This window comes from Caloenas nicobarica, chromosome 3 (assembly GCF_036013445.1).
Source record: "Caloenas nicobarica isolate bCalNic1 chromosome 3, bCalNic1.hap1, whole genome shotgun sequence".
NCBI classification, from domain to species: domain Eukaryota; kingdom Metazoa; phylum Chordata; class Aves; order Columbiformes; family Columbidae; genus Caloenas; species Caloenas nicobarica.
In genome coordinates, this window is record NC_088247.1 from 37122666 (window position 1) to 37142732 (window position 20067).

The window sequence follows — 20067 nt, forward strand, 5'->3', positions numbered from 1 at the left end:
TTTACTGTAGAGGTTGAAACACATTTTTATGCTTTCTCAAAGAGACAAAGCCAATGTTGTGTTCTCTTAGTCCTTTGCCACTACTAATGTGGTAGAAGATGTTTCTGCTTTTCTTCTTTGGACAATGAATCTAGCCTCTATTATTTTTTTTCTCTCTTACACAGCCTGTGTTATATTTCTCAAAAGAGAAATACCATCTACAAAAATTATTGCTCTCACTTCATTTAGGCAAAAGAAGAATCTACCATCAGACAGCTTTTAAACATCTGTTTTACCCTTTATCTTATCTGACAAGGTTTCACAATAGCCATTTGGAAACAGAAAAAAAAAGATAAAATTTTGCTTAAGATCAAACTCAACTTATTGTACAAGGTACTTTGCTCTAACCTCAGCTGTAAGATGAATATTTACTGGGAGTTTGAGCCTTCTGTTCATTCTGATTTTAATTAATCTGACTCTATGTCACAGTAAAAATGAGGTCAGAAAAAAATGCAAACAGCTACAAACATCTCAGTGCAGTAAAAATTACTCTGGGAATCTTATTATTTTAAACATCTGGCTTAAAACTAATGTCCTACTAAGTTGGTCTTTTTACTGTGAAATGTATTTTCCTTTAATAACTGCTTAAGTCATAATAATTACCATTTTTTCTAAGTGGTCAAATCTCAGAACCTCTGAAATGACCGAACACATCCACTGATGATGCTGGAATGTATCACAGCATGAGCAAGCTTAAACGCGTTCACTCTTCCATCTATTTCTCTTTCAAAGTAAGAGGTGGTTTTTCTCCAGAAAGGCAATTCAATCTACATCTGGTTTTGACTTACAAGATCTGAAAAAAAATGCTCTTCATCTAACGCTATTAATCTGATTACATTTCCCACACAGCTTCTAATCTGTAACATTTTTTACAACTAGTACCGCTGAGACTGTTCAGTGGAACAAACTGTGCTGAAGATATTGTGGAGAAGGCCCAAGTAACCTTCTATCTGCAGCTATTCTTGGATAGTGCTAAGGTAGACACACTCTTTATGGCTACACTCAAAAAGGCAAAATATTATTCCAAAGGGTACAGTGCCTCTTTCTTTGTGGTGCCCAGTGAGTAATGGGCCAATAAATTACTAGGGTTTGAAGCCCTTCTTCAGAATCTAGGGCAGCTCCATCTCACCAAGCCTCCTAGCTTCCCCAGGGCTGATATTATTACTGTTTACCAGATCTTATACACAACCACTCTGCTGTTTCTGGCCCCCTCACATGCATCAGTGATTGCAATCTCAGAAAGAAAAGGGGGAAAAAAAATAAATTAAAAAAAGCACTCCCTTGGTACTGGGAAACATGGAAATGGTACAAGTTTGGCATAAAACCTTGCACATGTAGCAACAGCATCTGGTGCTGGCAGCAGAATGAAGTATCGGGACCACGTGAAAAAGAAGAAAGGAAGGCATGTCTACTCGGTAAAAATACCAAAAAAAAAAAAGCCACCACGCTAACTAAGAAAGCAACGTTATCTTGGGGGAATGTCACAGAGCGTATTGGGGGGTGACGCATTATGAAACAAGGACCTCTCTAAAGAGCGTAATTTCCTCCCCCACCCCCCCGCCCCAGGGGGGAAATTCCTTTGTCTGTGCCTGGGAAGCGCTGTCCCCCCCATCCCCTCCTTGCACCCCCAGCCCCCTGCGGCCCCGCTCCCGCCGGTTCGGACGCGGGGCGCGGCGGACGCTGCCGGTACCAGCGCGGGCCCCGGTGCCGGGCGGAGCGGAGGCGCTGGCACTCTCTTCTCACACGCCTCGCCGCGCCACTCCAGGGGAATCAACACATTTTTAACAACAAAAGGCCGCGCTTGCGGCTGCTTTAGTCCCGTCACCGGCCAGGGAGAGCGGCCTGGGCACGTCCCCGGTGCCGTCTCGCCCCGTCCCCCGCCCCGTTCCCACAGGGGCTCCCCACCTCCCGGCAGCAGCCATGTGTCTGCTCGAGTGCGATTAACACCGACTTGCCAACTCCCCACCCCCCTGGCCATTTGGGGCATGCACGCGCCCGCGCCCCGTGTTTACACAGCGGAGCCTTTTTGTCGATGGCTCTGGCAAATGAGCCGGGGGAGGTGGGCTCCGCGGCGCGCAGCGGCCGCCGCCGGCTATAAAAGCCTCCGGGGCCGGGGTGGACAGGGCTGGGCGAGCGGCCGCGAACCGGCGGAGGATGGAGAGCGGAGGGATGGGGTGCTGCTGCCCCCGCCCGCTCTCGCTGCTCCCGCAGGGCTACTCGCCGCTCTCCGCCTCGTCCCGGTGCGGGGTGCGGCCCAGCCCTTCCCTGACGGTCCTGCCCTCGGCCCGCAGGTCTGTGCCCTTCTGGCGGCCCTGGGTGCCCGTGCCGGACGAGGCGGGACAACGGACCGGCCCCAGACCCACGGCGGTGAGTGGGGCGCAGGGCGGCGGGTGGCACCTCCCGCTGGTATCGCCGTACTAGCGGTTAGGGAGTGCCGGCGGGGGCCGCTCGGGGTGGTCCCCCCGAGGGCTGGGTGCCGTGCCGGCGGGCTGACCTCTGCTCTCTCCTTCCCAGCCTCACAGCCCCTGCGGGCTGGCGGAAGCCTCCCGAAAGCTGGCGCAGTACACGCACCCCGTCAGGTAAGTGGCTGCCCCGGGCCGCTGCCGGTTCCCACGGGGGAGCTCCGGGTTCCCACGGGGGAGCTCCGGGTTCCCACGGGGGAGCTCCCGGCACCCGGTCCCCGCGCTGCCGGGGCCTGTGGCACTGCATGGCCAGGGAGTAAGAGCCAAGCACTGGCTCCCCCACCCTTTCTAATCCCACCCATGTTATTTGTGTAGATATCAAAGTGCCTTCAGCGCGGTTTAGCCATTGAAGTGCTGTTGAACTGACAGGTCCTCGGGCAAATAATTGCCAGCACTTGTGGATTTAACAGATCTTTAAGATGAAGTGTTGACATGCTTTTGTGGTGTGGGACTTTACATATGTTTACACAGTTATGTGTTTGTTTTTTGGTTTGTGGTTGTTTGGGGTTTGTTTGTTTGTGGGTTTTTTTTGTGGTGGCAGAAGCAGCTTCCTACTCATTCCTGTGCCCAGGATTAATAAAGGGAGAGGAGAGGTACTTCATAAAGCTGTCTTGCTGTGCAAACCTCCGGTGTCCTCCTGGTGCAGAGAAGCAGGTGCAGGGACGGGAAAGAGTGGCAGGAGGAGAGGGTATAGATTAAGCCAGCATTGCTAAGAAAAATACTCAGGTAACTACTGCACTTTCAGTTCTAAAAAGGAAATAAAATAACTACAGTTGAATCTGCAGGAGAATCTGTATTCAGAAGTACTACTAGGTGTTGCAAGGGGCTTAAAATAATTGCATAGGTAATTCTTCCAGACAAGATGCAGCGTTCTCCCAAAACTAGGCTCCGATCATTCAAATACTGATACACAGACTACCTAAGCAATTGCATGGACTCTTGACTTCACTGTGACTGCTCTGGTGCTTAGATATGAACAAATGCTGCAGGGAACACTGGGAATAGAGAGATGTTACAAAACAAGCGTCAGATACTTTGTGCTGCAAAGGAAACAGCGTTCTGTTAAACAGTAGCCTGGAAAGCACTTTTTGTAATTGCTAGAAAGCCATGTAGTTCTGTTTCTTAATGTATTTCTATTAAAACAATTTGTAGTCAGCATTTAATTGTTGCAATGTGCTCTTGGGACTTCTATTGTCTCTTTCTTCCTGCTACTTACAAACTGTAAACAAAAGAGGATGCTACTTGAAAGGAACAGGAGCTGTGGAGTACATTAATTGCAATCTATTGTCTCATTAGCTGATAGCTCTTGCTAACCACTGTATTATTGGCAATCCTTATGTTAATTTCTGGATACAACACAGACTACTTTAAAAACTAGACTCGTGGGGCATCTTCCATAAGGAGTCTGTTAGGTGATTGTTCTTGGAAAGACAGGTGAAATATCAAGGTCTTTTCCCCCTAGACATTTATCATTCCTTTCACTTTGATATTTGTCTTGTGCCACTGTAAATGACCGCCTAGGTTGGCAACCTTCAGTAGCAAAAATACTAATTTAATAAAAATATATTGACACCTGTTATATTCCCTAGGAGTAGTTCCAGTGAGGGCAGTGTTAGTTGGATCGGATCCCCAGGTAATACTGTTAGTGAGGTACTGGAGTGGGAAATTTCAGACGCAGTGGATCTTGGGCTTTAAACCAGTTTTGCTGCAAAACTAGCTCTAAAAGTGCATCCTTATCTCTGTAGGAAGCTTAACAGAATTTCACTGCTGTTTCTTGTCAGTCAGCCTCCAAGTAAAATATGTAATAACAATAAGCAAACCTATTGTATACCTGTTTCAGGCTATTTTGGCCCAAATCAAGGTGCTATGATTACTTATATCAGGAAGCCGAAGCACTTCTGAAAAACTTTCCAGTTCAAGCTACAATTTCCTTTTATGAAGACTCAGATAGTGAAGATGATGAAGATGAACTGGAACAAGATTCAAGAACAGAATCAGATTGCTGATTGCAGGGAAGGCCAACACAACTTCTAAGACTAAATTTGAACTTAATATAAAAATGTATTATAGTATTTTTAAAGATAATTTATTTGTATGTAAGTTATTCTTAATAAAATAGAAATGTTTTGTAATTTTATCTGAGCCTTTTTCATTTGTTTTATTCCTGTCCTGTTTTAGGCAGGGAAGGTATTGATTAGTATCTTTTTATCTAAGGTCCTATATTTTGTAGACTATAATTTGGACATCAATTTTAAGAGTAGAGAGTGGCTGCCTTGCTTTAAAGTGCTCTATGGTTGTGTGACTTCCTCAAAGTTTGAGGACACAAGGAAAGATCTTTCATTGTGATTTAGCAGGCTCCATGTAGAAAGAGATAAAGGAATCATTGGATTAAGTATTTATGTGCCTGCTGTAACAGTAAGGTTTCAAACATGGAAAAGAACCAGTATAGCTGTTTACCAGATGGAGAGAAAGATTCAAATTCTACTCTAGTTATACTTTTAAAGAAAAAAAAACACACCAAAACCAACCAAACAAAAAACTCTAGGGTTTTTGGCTTGTTTTTCGTTTTGGTCATTTATGCTCTCTCATGTACATGAGCTGTATTGTTATACATTACAAACAGAACTGATAGTTTCATACTGTTAAGTGGACATCAAGAAATGAGAAAAAGTTGCAGTGTGAGTTGTTTCAATCACAGAATGGTTGGGGTTGGAAGTGACCTCTGGGGATCATCCAGTCCAACCCACCTGCTAAAGCAGATTCACCCAGAGCAAATCACACAGGAATGTGTCCAGGTGGGTTTTGAATGTCTCCAGAGAAGGAGACTCCACAACCTCTCTGGGCAGCCTGTTCCAGTGCTCTGGCACCCTCTAAGTAAAGAAGTTTCTCCTCATATTTAGATAGAACTCCTGTGCTTCAGTCCGTGCCCGTTGCCCCTCATCCTGCTGTTGGGCACCACTGAAAACAATCTGGTTCCATCCTCTAGAGCCACCCTTGAGGTATTAATAGGAATAAATAAGATTCCCTTCTCAGCTTTTTCTTCTCCAGGCTGAACTGGCTCTCTCAGTTTGTCCTCACAAGAAAGATGCTCCAGACCCTTCATAGACCTCTGCTGGACTCGCTCCAGTAATTCCTTGTCCTTCTTAAACTGGGGAGCCCAGAACTGGACACAGTACTCCAGATGTAGCCTCACCAGAGCAGAGGGATTGTTTGTTTTGATAATCAAAGCCAAGTTTGGTACCAATCATCATGCAGACCACAAAGCCCATAAAGGGGCAAAAAGATCCAAAATTTTGATTCAAATGCCAGTTGCTACCGCTACTCTACCCGGTACAGCTTCTCTCCATACCTGAACCTTTCTTCGTGTGTCGCTGCGGGCGGGGCTGGCTCAGTGTGGCAGCAGCAGCCCCAGAGCGCCTGCCCTGTCCCACCTTCCCCCGGCGGGCCCGGCCCAGCCCGGCAGGAAGGAGCGGCTCTTCACACACGGCCCTTCTCCCCGTGTGACCCTCAGAGCGTGGGGACAGCGACTGCGCCGCTTGTCACAACCGTCAGGCTCGAGCGCCGTACCTGGCGCTGGGAGACCTGGACGTAAAACCAACCTCACTGCAACGGGAGACAAACTCCCGAGGGTGAGACAAACGTGCGGACGCGCTGCACGGCGCGCCCCGGAGCGCCTGCCCGCGCTGCGCGGGGGCAGCCCGGCACCGCTCTGCAGTGGAGCCCCGCGGGCCCCAGGTGGCAGCAGGGACGTCCAGGCCCAGGCGGCTCTTACCAACACCCCCGAGTCTGGACCGATACCGCGAAGCCTCCAGCGCGCCTGGGCCCCGCCCGGGTCTGGGCCCCGCCCGGGTCTGGGCCCCGCCCGGGTCTGGGCCCCGCCCGGGTCTGGGCCCCGCCCGGGTCTGGGCCCCGCCCGGGTCTGGGCCCCGCCCGGGTCTGGGCCCCGCCCGCCGCCGCGCCTGCGCTCTGTGCCGGAGCGCTCCGCCCGCCCGGCCGCTGGGGCGCAGGTCGCGGCCCGGGCCGGCAGGATGCTGAATGTGCCCCCGCAGGCCTTCCCCGCGCCCGGCTCCCAGCAGCGGGTGGCTGCGAGCGGCCGCGCCAAGGTAAGGACAGCTGGGCTGCCGCCGCGGGGGTGCGGATCCCCCGCAGCCGGGGCCTTCCCGGTACCGCGGCCTGGCGCCCTGCGGAGCTGCTTATGCTCCGGCCGCGGGGCAGTCTGTGACCGCCGCTCGGGGCGGGGGCTGTGGAGGGTGCGGGTGCGGGCCGGGGCCGCAGCCCGGTGGGGTCGGCGGCTCCCCCGCTTCGTCGCGGCCGGCTGCGCGGCCTGGCCCTTCGCGGCGGCGCTGCCGTGGTTCGGCGCTGGGTTCCCGGTGGCGGCTGGGGCAGGGCTGCCTCTGCCGCTTCCCTGCAGCGACCGCCGAGAGGCCGCGGCGGCTGCGACAGGTTCCCCGGGCGAGCGGCCGGCGCTGCCCCGTCGCTGAAAAATACTTCGTGCTTCTCGTTTTCGAAGGCGGTGATGGTGATAGCGCTTCTCGCTCTGCCTGCCCCGGCTGCCTCGGGGTTCCTCCTGTGCAGAGACGGAGACTTTCAGCTTGGAATTACCGTGCACAGCTTGCACTTCATGGGTCTTCATCTTTGGAGTGGTTTTGGGGGCACTAGATGCCTCCAGACCTCACTCGGAAACCAAACTCGTACTTAGACTAAAGTCAAGTGACGTGGGTCTACGTGCCCTTTAGTTTTCTCACTTCTGGTTTTGCTGTGGTTATGTGAAACTGTGATTCTTTAACCCTGTTCCCTGCTGTTAGAGGTCAAATCAAAGGGGTTCCCAGTCATGCTGTTGGAAAGGAAGATGCTTAAGACACCCTGACAATTTTGCTCTGCCTTTCAGGCAGCTAAAAGACTTTGGCTCCAGCTTTCTCTGGGTGAGACTTCCAGTTATTGTAGCGCTTGGAGAAGGTTTTTATGAATGCTGTGAAGGTGAAATCTCCTAACTTGTGCCACCTGGCTGTGATTTTCAAATGTCTCTTCGACGCTTGTAGGTTTCCAGGCTGTAACTGAAAGGTTGCTTATAAAACTTTTTAGTGTCACAGGAGTACTTGGGATCTGCAGTTTGCTTCGGGACGAGTCATCCAAATGTTTGTCGATGTTCAATAATTCCCTTGCCTGCATTACATTGTAGGAAGCTTCCTTAAGCAGCCTCACTGCTGGGTAGGTCTCCAAGTATTGGTGAAGAATACAGGTTGTGCTATTTCTTGTTTTGCCCGAGTCCTTCTTGAGAGCTTAAAAAGCTATATTGAATTGCTCTTTCTTCCTCTAGAGTTAATAATGTTTGTACGCTTTTATTTTTCAGGTACCTTTAAAACCAGGAAGGAGCCTTATGGATTGGATTCGACTAACTAAAAGTGGGAAGGACTTGACTGGTTTAAAAGGGAGGCTAGTTGAAGTGACCGAAGATGAGCTGGCTAAGCACAACAAAAAGGAGGACTGCTGGATATGTATAAGAGGTTGGTTGCTGTGATGTTACTTTGCTTTTTTTTTTGTTTAGCGTCTCTCTTCTGTACTTAAAGAAGCAGCAACAAAACCCAATTAAACAACAACAACAAAAGCCGTGCCTTAAAACAAACTATACGCCATCTAATGTTTAGGGCAAGTGTAATCTTGATGTGATAGGACACAACTTTGTTCCAGTTAGAGATTTTTATGTAACAGAACTTTTCTTTGCTCTCAAGCCTTTCTTAAGAAATCTTGTAAGTGGGCATATTTTACCCCTGTTTTATGTTTGCATATGAAAATAACAAACCACAATATTATGGGCGGTGCCTCAAACAACAAGGGCTTAGCAAGAATAAGGTATTGAAAATGCTGATGTGTACTTATACTGCTTAGTCTTGGAGAATTTATTAACCCTTAGCAGTTAAATATTTTTAGTGGTTTCTTTAAAGCATCTGGAGACATAAATACTAATAATATTACTTAAATTACTTGTTACTTAGTATTTAATGTTACTTGTTACTTAATGTTACTTAAATGTTACTATAGAGAATGGTCTTCGGGAAATAAGCATGTAAGCCCATGGATTGTTTGTTTAGTAAGGCAAATGACAGTTGCCATGCAGAGCAATTATAATCTGTATCTTGCATAACAAACATCTGTGGTAACTGAGCCGTTCTATTTATGTTATTATTTTTATGAAATTTTAGCTCAAAAGTTGAAAGTTTTATATAACAATGTGTGAAAGGTGGTTTGGAGCAATAGCCTTTGCTAGAAGAGTATTTTCAGTGCTGAAGTTCCTGGTTGCCTTACAGAAATGACTAAAATGTTTACTCTCTAGTTTAATTATTTAGAGGCTAACATACATTAATATTGCCTTAAATTTGTTATAACAGCATTTCCTTTGAAGGTAGGTTAGGAAGATCAGAGTAGCTATTGTGACCTTTCTATAGGAAGAGTGCTTCATGTTAGTGGTAAGAGTGAAGAATTTCTTTGTGAGGGCAACTGTGTTTTTGTTGGGCGTTAAAGGGGATGAGAGTGAAAGTGGGGGTAAAATGTCATTCAATACTGGCTTTTGAACAAAATAATAGGATTGTTAATGCTCTGTGTTCTGCTCTTGCACATGCTAGCAAAACTATAGTGGGAGGAGAGCTAAAGAAAGCTTATTAACTGTGGATGTCTGTTCTTTTTTTCCTCTCACGAAAAGGACCATCTGCTACTGCAAACAGAATCACAGCTTAAAAACGTTTATGTTTTGGTTTTAATCTTTTTTTTCCCCCTTGATTGCATCTCTGAGGTTGGTTTTCACAAAAACTCCATCATGCTGCTTCTGTATCCATCTTTAAATTTTCCCGTCTTAGCCTCGTCTTTGTTCTAGAACCACTGATGAAAAAAAACAGTATAACTGAGAATCCTGGTAGGTTATCTGTAGACCTGATATGTGGTCAGGTAGTAAAATAACACCATTGTGGAGAAGATAAATTAAGTCTTTGCATTGGTAATTAGACTAGCTCTACACAAAAGAGCAGAAATTGATGAGAGGAAGGTGAAGTAGAAGATTAGGAGCTAAATTTGTTCAAAGACCAGTGATCACAGAATCACAGAATCACAGAATGTTAGGGATTGGAAGGGACCTCGAAAGATCATCTAGTCCAATCCGCCTGCCAGGGCAGGAACACCTAGGTGAGGGTACACAGGAAGGCGTCCAGGCGGGTTTTGAATGTCTCCAGAGAAGGAGAATCCACAACCTCCCTGGGCAGCCTGTTCCAGTGTTCCGTCACCCTCACTGAGAAGAAGTTTCTTCTCAAATTTAAGTGGAACCTCTTGTGTTCCAGCTTGAACCCATTACCCCTTGTCTTACTGTTGGTTGTCACCGAGAAGAGCCTGGCTCCATCCTCGTGACACCCACCCTTTATATATTTATAAACATTGATGAGGTCACCCCTCAGTCTCCTCTTCTCCAAGCTAAAGAGCCCCAGCTCCCTCAGCCTTTCCTCATAAGGGAGATGCTCCACTCCCTTCATCATCTTTGTGGCCCTGCGCTGGACTCTCTCCAGCAGTTCCCTGTCCTTCTTGAACTGAGTGGCCCAGAACTGGACACAATATTCCAGATGAGGTCTCACCAGGGCAGAGTAGAGGGGAAGGAGAACCTCTCTCGACCTACTAACCACCCCCCTTCTAATACACCCCAGGATGCCATTGGCCTTCTTGGCCACAAGGGCACAGTGCTGGCTCATGGTCATCCTGCTGCCCACCAGGACCCCCAGGTCCCTTTCCCCTACACTGCTCTCTAATAGGTCATTCCCCAACCTGTGCTGGAACCTGGGGTTGTTCCTGCCCAGATGCAAGACTCTACATTTTCCCTTGTTATATTTCATTAAATTTTTCCCCGCCCAACTCTCTAGCCTGTCCAGATCTCGCTGGATGGCAGCACAGCCCTCTGGCCTGTCAGCCACTCCTCCCAGCTTGGTGTCATCAGCAAACTTGCTGATAGTACACTCAATTCCCTCATCCAAGTCGTTGATGAATATATTGAATAGTATTGGTCCCAGTACTGACCCTTGAGGCACTCCACTAGATACAGGCCTCCAACCAGACTCCGACGCATTGACCACGACTCTCTGGCTTCTCTCCTTCAGCCAGTTTGCGGTCCACCTCACTACCTGATCATCCAGTCCACACTTCTTCAGTTTAGCCGTGAGGATGCTGTGGGAGACGGTGTCAAATGCTTTGCTGAAGTCAAGGTAGACCACATCCACCGCTCTGCCATCGTCAATCCACCTTGTTACATCTTCATAAAAGGCTATGATCATCAAAGAAAGCTGTCAAATACGCCATAAATATATAAATTGGGATATCAGGGGAGTTAAACTGTGAGAGATATATATATGAGATTTGTTTTGCTCCCGCAAGTTTGGTAGATTGAACATTTGGCTAATATTCAGGAAGTCCTAACTATGCAGATATTTATGTACATTTTCTTGTGTGCAGTAATCAGTATTGCACACAAGATGGCATAGTGGATATATCAATTAGAAGATCAGGTCAGTAAAATATGCAAAGATCCTTCCTTTGTTGTCTGGGATAGTTGTTTTTACCACCTTGTTGTTTTTACCAACAGTTGTTTTTCGTCCCAAGTATGTCTCCCCCTGGGCCAGTGCTGGATGTCTACCTCTCCTTCTGACGTAGTTCATTTACACTTCTTAATGTGTTGAAAGCTTCTTGTGAAAGCAGGGACACAGTTCCTCTTCTGGTAGCTTCCTGTTTTGGTGATGTTATATATCTTTAAATATTCTTCTAGGTAGGCCTGCAATAGCAGCAGTATGTCTGTGGTTAAATTTGTTTATAGCTGCATTCTCCAGGCTCTAATTACAGTGCTTGCATAGCAACAATAATTAGACTTCATCATTTCAGACCTATGAAGCAGCATTGTTTTGTCTCCCTGGAAATACGAAGAGTAGTACTCATGTAGAAAGAATGCTGAGCCCTTTTATTGGGTCAAATCTGATACCAGAGTTGTAAGCCTTAGGCTACGTTTAGTTTTTTTGTATTGCTGAATCAGAAGAGGAGGAGTTTTGTTGCTGATGGTAGCCGTTTTTCTTTATTGGAGACAGTACATTCAGTAGGCATTTTATTCCATAGGTGATAGGTCGTGGGGAAACAACTATGACAGCGCTTGGGAAGTAACATGATTGGAAGGGAGACTGAAGACTGTGTGCTAACTGGCTCAATTTTATGTCTTTAAAAGAACCAGAGGCTGGTTTACCCCCTAGCTAGGATCCATCATGTTCAGCTTCAAGGGTTTATTTTGTTAAAGTCTTACCCCTGCAGGTTTATCCAGCCGTTCACTGGGACAAGTAGTATGGCATTGTAGGGTTGTCCTCTCTATGTAGTAAGTTACATCTTGTGCTCTATATGATTGTGTAACTTAAGCTTCTGGTTTTGGAAAGTAATACTATTTGTTCTGATGATGTCTACTGTTTGCCATTACACTGATATGCACTAACCTTTTGGCTGGTTTTGAAGATTGGAGTGGTTGTAGTCATTGTAGAAATACTGCTCACATTTTTGTATTCCATTTTCTGCAGGGTTTGTATATAATGTCACACCATACATGGAATATCATCCTGGCGGTGAGGATGAACTAATGAAAGCAGCAGGAACTGATGGTACAGATCTCTTTGATCAGGTGAGAACAAGCGGCAGCAAATGACACTTGCTCAGTGACAGGTGTTTTGAAAAATGCATGTTTTCTGGTTAAAAATAACCAGTGCATTCCAGTGGAAATGATAATTTGAACTTTTTCAGATCTAAGGAAAGGCAATGGGCTTACTGCTCAGAATGGCACCTATGTGTGCTGAAAGAGGCATGTAGTTTAAACTTTATACCAAAAGGCAATAATGAAAATGTCACTTTCTGTCATTGGAATGATGCTTCAGTTTGACCATTTTATTAAATTATTTTTTTGGCAGAAATAGCAATAAAGCTAGCAACAACTTGAGATACCGCCTTCTTAATAAATTACTACAGTGACTAATTGCTGCCATCTGAGAGGTTTTTTCTTCTTGGAACTTTTTTTTGAAAAAGACTTGTAGTATTCTTTTGTGTGTTCACTTGGCCACAGCATTATCAGTGAACAAAGTACAAAGAAAAAATGCTGGAGCCACTATTAATTTATTGTGAACAAATCACAAGATGACAATTGCTCTCTTCTTTGTTTACCATTTCTTGAAATTATTTGAGTAGACTCAGGAAATAAAGGGTCTGCAGAATGGGTGTAGTTTCTGTAAGGAATCACTTACAAACCTGGTGCTCTACAAGATGATTCACTGAGTTGGTATTTTTTACAAACAGACATTCTTTGAGTCTCCTTGGCTCACAAGGTTTATCTGAGAAACTGGGAAAGAGCAGAAAGGAAACTTCTGTTTTTGCAAGGAAATCTTTATCTCTTTACAGTTCCTGCATCACAGTGTTATGCCTTTATTTGCAAAATATTTTTAATAACAAATGTAAATAAAGATATGATGATGTTTTAGCTTTGTTAAGTTTATCTTTTGGTTAATCCTTTCACAAATGACGTGTTGGATTCAGGCATAATTCTCTGGTTTCAAGGGATTTTCTCCTAAAAGCTTGTCCAGTATCAAGTTGTAGCCTGGAATTCTGTAGCTGGATCACTGTCAAGTATTGTATGATGTACTCGGAAACAAGAGTCTTGACATCAAGAATATTTGAGGAAGCCCTCAAGTTGTTATTAAGATCAGATACATACTTGCTACTTTTTGTTTTTTGAAGTTTGTTTTGTCATGGGAGTATAACGTAGTGTTCAGATCATTAAAATATGCTGCGCACATTTTGCTTCTGGCTGATGTCTTTTCTGTTCTGGAGGCATTTCTGTTGTTATCTCCTCTGCTTTAGCATTCTGTGTCTGTTGGATACTGATCTCTTTAAAAGTTTGTTTTTCTTAAATTTCTGGAAGAAACAACTGTAATTCAAAATCCTTCATTTCTTTTGTTATCTGTATACGAGGAGACTACAACTTGTGGATGGGATTCTTTATCTCATCTTCTTAGCTTGTCCAGTTTAAAGTTTTTATTTTTGAATTTCTACATGCCATTCAAATTTGTCATGCAGCACTTTGTTTCGTTTTCTCTTCTTGTGCTGTTATCCTGGGCGCCCTTTCAGAATCAGCTTTTCTGCCATCCATTTCCTCTGCAAATTGTCGCGTTCTGGTTTGTAAAGCTACTGCTTTTTCTTCACTTTATTTGGCTTTCTAAAATAGGTAATTTCCAAATACTTTGTTTCTGTCTTACTATCACCAAACAGAAATATACCAACTTGGTAGGAGGTGCTTGTGTGTCTAAACTACTATTCTTTATCTCTGTTTCCTCCATCCTTTTTCCCCTCAATTGTATCTAAACAGGACTAATTACCCGTGTTGCAAAGACAATACTGCTAATTGCATAGCATCCATCATTAAAAGGCTCTTCTGAAATATTTTCTGTAGCTCAAGATTATGATGTTCAGATACTGCAAAGCATAAAATGAATCAATTAAACTATTGTCACTTTTTCATGGTCCTGATTTTTTATTTAATTACATGCTATCTGTAGTAGAAGTAAAAATAAGTACTGAATGATGGCAAACTGCTAAGTGAATTACATTAGCCACTGTATGAAAATGAACTTTTCTATTTCAGTGTGTATAACAACATAGTAAGAATTACAAATTTTGTGAAAACCACTTTTGTTAATATAGGTTCATCGTTGGGTCAATTATGAATCGATGCTGAAGGAATGTCTTGTTGGGAGAATGGCTGTCAAGCCTATTGCTGCTCCAAAAGGTGAGGGTCTTAAGAATTCAATAATGTCTATTATGTTTTATTCCAAAGCTGTCTCTTAAATCGTATTTATGAGAAGAGACTCTTTTCTTGCATAGAGATGAAGGCTGTTGCATATATTGTCTTTTTACAGCAGATACCTGAAGATGAAACTATTTTATGCATGAAGACTTTTATAAGTAATGTACTGCTACATTTCTTTTGGTTTTACAGAAAACAGATGTGTGTGTGTGTTATATGTATATAGAATTACATATATATATATATTTTTTTTTTCCCCAAGATCCCTTTTTCTTCTTGTGATCCCAGGGGACAAACTGTCATAGGCAGTGCTCTCATCTTGAAATATAAGTCAGTATTTTCAGTCTGGTGGTTTCAGCATCAGAGATAGATCTGGCAAGTTGCATATTTATTAAGATATATTAATACACTTTATGGACATTTATCCTTTCCAGAACACTTTATTAGGTCCTTTAGTTTGAATTTACTTGGACAAAATTTTGCTGATACAACAGACTCCTGTGAGCCAGGACAGCCAGAGATGTAGTATGTTGTCTTAAAATGCTTGTGATGGTTTCCAGAGCCTTTAATCTTCAGTATTTGTTTTGGTTTGTAGGCCACAGCAAAAATTTCCTGTACCTAGGAAGCAGATGCTATTAGTGAATATTGACCTTAGCAAAACTGCAGTGAAAATATGAAAGAATTAATCTTTGCAACTATTGTTATCATCTTTTTAATTCACAAATTCTGCCATCTCTTGTAGCGCTTCAGCTTCTGACAAGATGCTTGCTTAGTGCATACTTGCTTAGCGCTTAGATCGTATCACCCAGCAGTTAGGTTATGATTGGTCTGTACATGAAGGGGAATAGTATTTTACATCTCCATGTTGCTAGGTAGCTAATTCCAGGTAATTAAGGTAAATGCTGCAAAGTATGAAGAAACCTCGGCAGCATAACTGCTTCACGGAGGTGAGGTGTTTCAGATAAGTTACTGCCACTTTGTCAGCTGAGTTAGAAATTTAAAAGTAAACCTGACTTTTCTGATTTTATTAATCTAACTTTTCTGCAACTGAAAGGAATTCTTGTTACAGACAGTTGATTAAAAAAAAAACCAAACTCTTCGCCCCTGCCAGCTTTGACAATCCACTTTCTGCTGTTCACTCCTGCTTTCTTCTGGAATAGGACTGCTCTATCTGTTTTGCAGGATAAATTTGCAGGATAAAAGTTGCCAGCTGGTGTAAAAATGGTTCTGTTGCCTGTCTCTCTTTTGGCCATTTCAGGCTTGAAAAAAAAATGTGATTTCATTAATTAGGAGTGAAACTCATTAGAAACTGGATTTGCTGAAGTTCTTAACTGTAAAATTCTTGAAGTTTACTTTGATTCCTGGTAGGCTGTATATCCTCCTATTTGATAATTCACTATTCAAAAGATGTGATTGACTAACTTCATTCTCAGGCAGTGATAATTCTTGTCTTGCATCCTTCAAGAAGACTGAGTTTAGCCAAGTTTGCATTTGAAAATAAAATACAGCATTAAGGTGCATGTTTTTGAATATAGGATTAAAGGGGCCCATAAGTACAGAGAAAAGACAGGATTTCAAATTATGGAATGCATTACTTTCTTTTTGTGGCAGTGGGTGAGTGTTTGGCAGTAGGGCAAGCATCAGTGCTTAATGTTTGGTACAGTCTCAGTACAGAGCATGTCAGTCAGATATGGGCTTGTCGGGCCATTACTGGAAGATTTGTGGTTGTTTAGCTTAGTTTTGTTTCCTGTGTTCGGGTGTTTTTTCGGAAGGTTGTAGAATTATTTGCTCACTGAACTGTTTAAAGAAGCTGAACCTTGTCCTTGCATATCAAGTTTGGTTTTGTTTGTTTTTTTTTTTGTAAGAAGATAAGAATCTTTTCAAGATGCTGATGATAGTTAATGTTTTGTCAACTTGTCTTTTGGGAATGCTGCCTGATGGTATGATAGGAAATTCTGATGTGTCCCTTCTGCAATGTTGCAGAGCAGTGGAGCTCTGTACTGAAATGTGTAATGTTTGCACTTGCTGAGGCAGACAGTGCAGCAACTACAGCAGTACCCAGGCGTGTGAGAGATTATTTCAGTGTCTCCCTTCTCCTTCCATCTCCTTCAGCAAACTTGTACAGCAATAACCTGCTTGCCTTCCCTTCAGGGTACTCAGCTGTAAACATGAGCACAGACATTACTTTGTTGTCTAGTACCCTTTACTACTGCTAATTTTTCTCACAGACATACCTTAGTATCTATGTCCCTGTGTTACTTCAGCAGTAACGTAGCTTGGGAGTTGGAATATATGTTGTGTTATTGTTAAATCAGTGGGATTAGGCTGAGAGCTGTGGTATCATATGAGGAAGAGAGGTAGAGCTGTGTCTTAGAAATGCCTCAAACCATCCTTAAATTTGCAATGCCAATTTCAGTGCAGTATGTTAAAATATACTGGAATGTGAGTAGACTTTTGAACACAAAAAATGGCCTTTAATCAGAAACAAGTTTTTGTGAATCACTTGCCTATGCTGGCAGAAAGCTTGAAGTGGTGTATAGCAGAATACACAGACAAATACAGCCTCACCAAAAATTTTTGGTGGACTGTTCCATTAATCTTGTCGAGTGTTTTGTTTTCACCTTATATTGGCACAAAACAAAAGCCTCTGATGAAGGCAATTCTTGGTCAGCTCTGAAGTAATTTTGCAACACTGTATGTTTGCTGCTTTGTTCTGAGAGCCATTCCTTCATTTCTCTCACAATGGCATTTTTCCTTTAAGACTGGCTGCTGCGATGCAGAGCACCAGGAGGGGTTCAGAAGAACAGAGGGATGAAACACATTTTGATTTTCATAGAAGCGAGCAGGAAGAACACACTGGTTTCTCCCACTTCCCCAAACCTGGCTCCCATAAAGCAGAATATAAAATGGGCCTTTGTACTGGGACATTCTGAGATATGCACATAGAGGAGGCAGAAGGGGACTTGGGTACATCCAAAGCACTAGTTTTCCTGCAGATTTGCTATGAAAGGAAGGATACGTGGCTGAGAGGCATAATACATTTGCCCTAGAACTGAGCGCCATATGTATAAATTGACGGTATGTAATTCGCCTGCTTGGTCTTTATCTTTTTCCTGCTCGTACTTGTTTGTTTGTTTGTTGGGAGTAGTTGCAGCATACTGTAGGTTTAATGAAAAACTCAGGAAATAACTTGTCAAATAAAACCATTTGACAGAAGGAGTCTCTAGAAAGATTTTCTTTTTACTGGGTTTCTGCCAAGGATTAGATTTAGATAGTTGTACATCAGATTCAGTGTCTGTTATGTGTTGTCTTGAAGCATCATCTAAAGCCTGACAGATTTAGCAAGCTTCTTAGCCTATGAAGTTCAGAATTGCACAAAATAATCCGTGATGTTTCTTTTGAAGTGCCAGATTAGAGTTCTTGTGTTTCCAACCCTTTAGTGCTGTGAAAATTTTGCAATTTTTAAGTGTTTTTTAAAATTATACATCATCTTTTGGAGTGGAAATCAGTGCTGCATTTAGTTGTGACTTCTTGGTGTCTGAAGCATCCTGGTCAATCTGTTAATGTTTTGGAAGGTTTGTTTGGAGATCCTTACTTTGGCTTATTTCTTTAGCATGATGTGTGCAGCTACTGTGCCATAACTTCTTACTGTCATGCTTGTTTTTTTCTTAATGCTTATAGAGATTTCTTCTACTCTGTCTGAAGAGAAGAAACAGCTTAATGGTAAGTGTTCACCTGGAGTGAGGTGAGGAGTGAATCTTAAATTCATTTGAATATTATTGAATGAGCAATGTATATCCAGACATCTGTCTGTCTGTATTTGAACTGATCTTGAGACTGTAGTCATCTGTGGACATTACAGAAGGCAAAATCCTAATTTGGTATTGTGAATTCAGTGTTTTAAAGTATTATAAGATGGCAGTAGGGCAGTATAGAAAAGAGAGAAATGAAATGGAGGAGGTTTCTGCTCGAGTCAGACGAGATCACAAAAAAACGTGTGCTACAAAATCTGCCACTATGAAATTGCCACGCTTTCTGATCCTTCTCTCTGTCAGAAAAGCTAGGTGGCCATGGGGCTGCAGTAGCAGATATGGGACAAAATCTTAGGGAACGATTACAATTATTAAGTCTCTACTAAAAGCTGGAAGGTCATCACTAGTAAATGGGTTGAAGTGGAGGTGAATTAGCTCTTCACAGCATGACTGAACTACTTGGGATGTAACTGCAAGAATGACTGGACTGTCTTTTGGTATAGCTCTAGGAGAAGCAAGCGTAGTCCTTTGAACATGTCAGAAGGTTGACGGTAGTCCTGGTGGAGATGGGGAAGCATTCAAGCTTTGCACAAGCCTTCACTGAGCCCTTCCTTGAGTACTGGAGGTAGCTTTGATTGCTAGTGATCAAGATCTATGTGTTTGATTTTGATACTTTAGGGAAATCTTGTGGAGTGATTAGTCATCTTAGTACAAGAGTCTTCCTAAAATAATATGGCTTATGAAGTCCCATCAAATGAAGTTGGATGGAAGTGTGTTGGTGGAGGAAGTAAGATGAATACCTGTGAAGGGAAATAATACATTTTGAACTGAAGGCTTACCTTTTGGCATGAGAGGGAACAGGTGCAAATTGGTCATGGAAAATTTAAGGTTGAAACTTTGGTAGAAGAGTCTACAGCAGTCAAATTTTGGAGTGACAGGAGGAGCAGAAACCTAGATGTGTCTTAAGAAGAAGCCAGAGAAGTTTTTCAGAGTGGTATTCCAGCAAGCGCAGGCACAAGGAGGGGAAACTTATGTGTTCATGCTTTCTTTGGTGAATTTGAGTTCCCATTTGTTTTTTTCTGTTCTTATACTGTCTTCCTTGCCCTCCCTTTATGTTCTGTAAATGTTGTATTTGTTTTCTAAAAGGCAGTTTAGTATGTATGAGCATTGAGTTACACAAAAAGGTAAATGTAGAAAAGTAAGCAAGACTGATTTTAGTTGCTTCTGTTTTGCTCTATAGTCTTATAAGATGCTAAGCTAAACTTTGACAAGGTCTGCTGCCTGACTTACGAACAAGTTGTTGGAACCTGTTAATCTTGCTTTGAAAGACAGGGAATGAAAAAGCAAACTCTGCTTTATCAGAATTGTAGAACTAGGCAGTAGCTAGTCGTCGTTAAATACACCATAAATATTTTTATTCAAGTAGAAGACTAGTTGTACCATCTATGTCAGTGTCCTCTTCTTGGTTATGTTGGTTCATGAATTCCTTACTTTTTGTGCTTATATAGCTGTCCAGAGCTTTCCTATGCATCTTTCATTTCTCTTTACCCAGATCCACTGTGAATATAAGCGCTATTCCCTTTCTCTTCCATCCTGTGTCCCCTCCTGCTCCTAGCAATAACTTTCCTTGTCCAGGTTATATGATTTGTCGAGAGACCCAGGAAATTATTCTTATGGTAGTTTCCAATAAAATTTCCAAAATACCGATGGTTGCTTGTTGTATTCAGTTCACCTGCCTGGCAAGACTTTTTTTCCAAAATAAGAGAGGTCAGTTCCAGAGGTTACCTTCCATGAGGTTTTTCATATTCAGTTGTTGTGTTCTGGTGCTTAGTTCTTGTACATTTAAGTCAAAATGAGACTAGAAATAAGCATTGCTGTCTGAAAGTGGAAAAGAGAAGCCTATGTCATGGGCTCTTGATGTTTTGGAAGTTGTTGGCTCTAGTGAAGACATTTTTATCCAATCTAA

The 20067-nt window shown here is 43.3% G+C and overlaps 2 protein-coding genes across 7 annotated transcripts in view; both read left to right on the forward strand.

Annotated features, from left to right (window-relative positions):
• The first annotated feature begins 2193 nt into the window (after window positions 1-2193).
• RIPPLY2 (ripply transcriptional repressor 2) lies at window positions 2194-4507 on the forward strand. Its single transcript, XM_065632878.1, has 3 exons — window positions 2194-2406; window positions 2554-2618; window positions 4342-4507. The coding sequence occupies exons 1-3, from the start codon at window positions 2194-2196 to the stop codon at window positions 4505-4507; spliced, it is 444 nt and encodes a 147-aa protein (XP_065488950.1).
• Window positions 4508-6480: 1973 nt separating this feature from the next.
• Window positions 6481-20067, forward strand: part of LOC135987480 (cytochrome b5 reductase 4) — a 40451-nt gene continuing 26864 nt past the window's right edge. For 5 of the 6 annotated variants that reach the window (XR_010606016.1, XM_065632419.1, XM_065632420.1 and 2 more), the window contains exons 1-5: window positions 6481-6604; window positions 7852-8005; window positions 12080-12180; window positions 14247-14331; window positions 18031-18072. Coding sequence is in view for 5 of the 6 variants with exons in the window: in XM_065632419.1 (XP_065488491.1) it covers window positions 6530-6604; window positions 7852-8005; window positions 12080-12180; window positions 14247-14331; window positions 18031-18072 (457 nt within the window). In the remaining variant the exon portion in view is untranslated. Of the gene's footprint in view, window positions 6605-7851; window positions 8006-11588; window positions 11884-12079; window positions 12181-14246; window positions 14332-18030; window positions 18073-20067 lie in introns of those variants that run through there. The other variant, XM_065632421.1, reaches the window with a different exon arrangement.

Coding starts and splice junctions, on each gene's coding strand:
- RIPPLY2 (XM_065632878.1), top strand. CDS start 2,194: ATGGAGAGCGGAGGGATGGGGTGCTGCTGCCCCCGCCCGCTCTCGCTG. Junction 2,407..2,553: donor CCGGCCCCAGACCCACGGCG/GTGAGTGGGGCG, acceptor TCTCCTTCCCAG/CCTCACAGCCCCTGCGGGCT. Junction 2,619..4,341: donor CAGTACACGCACCCCGTCAG/GTAAGTGGCTGC, acceptor TACCTGTTTCAG/GCTATTTTGGCCCAAATCAA.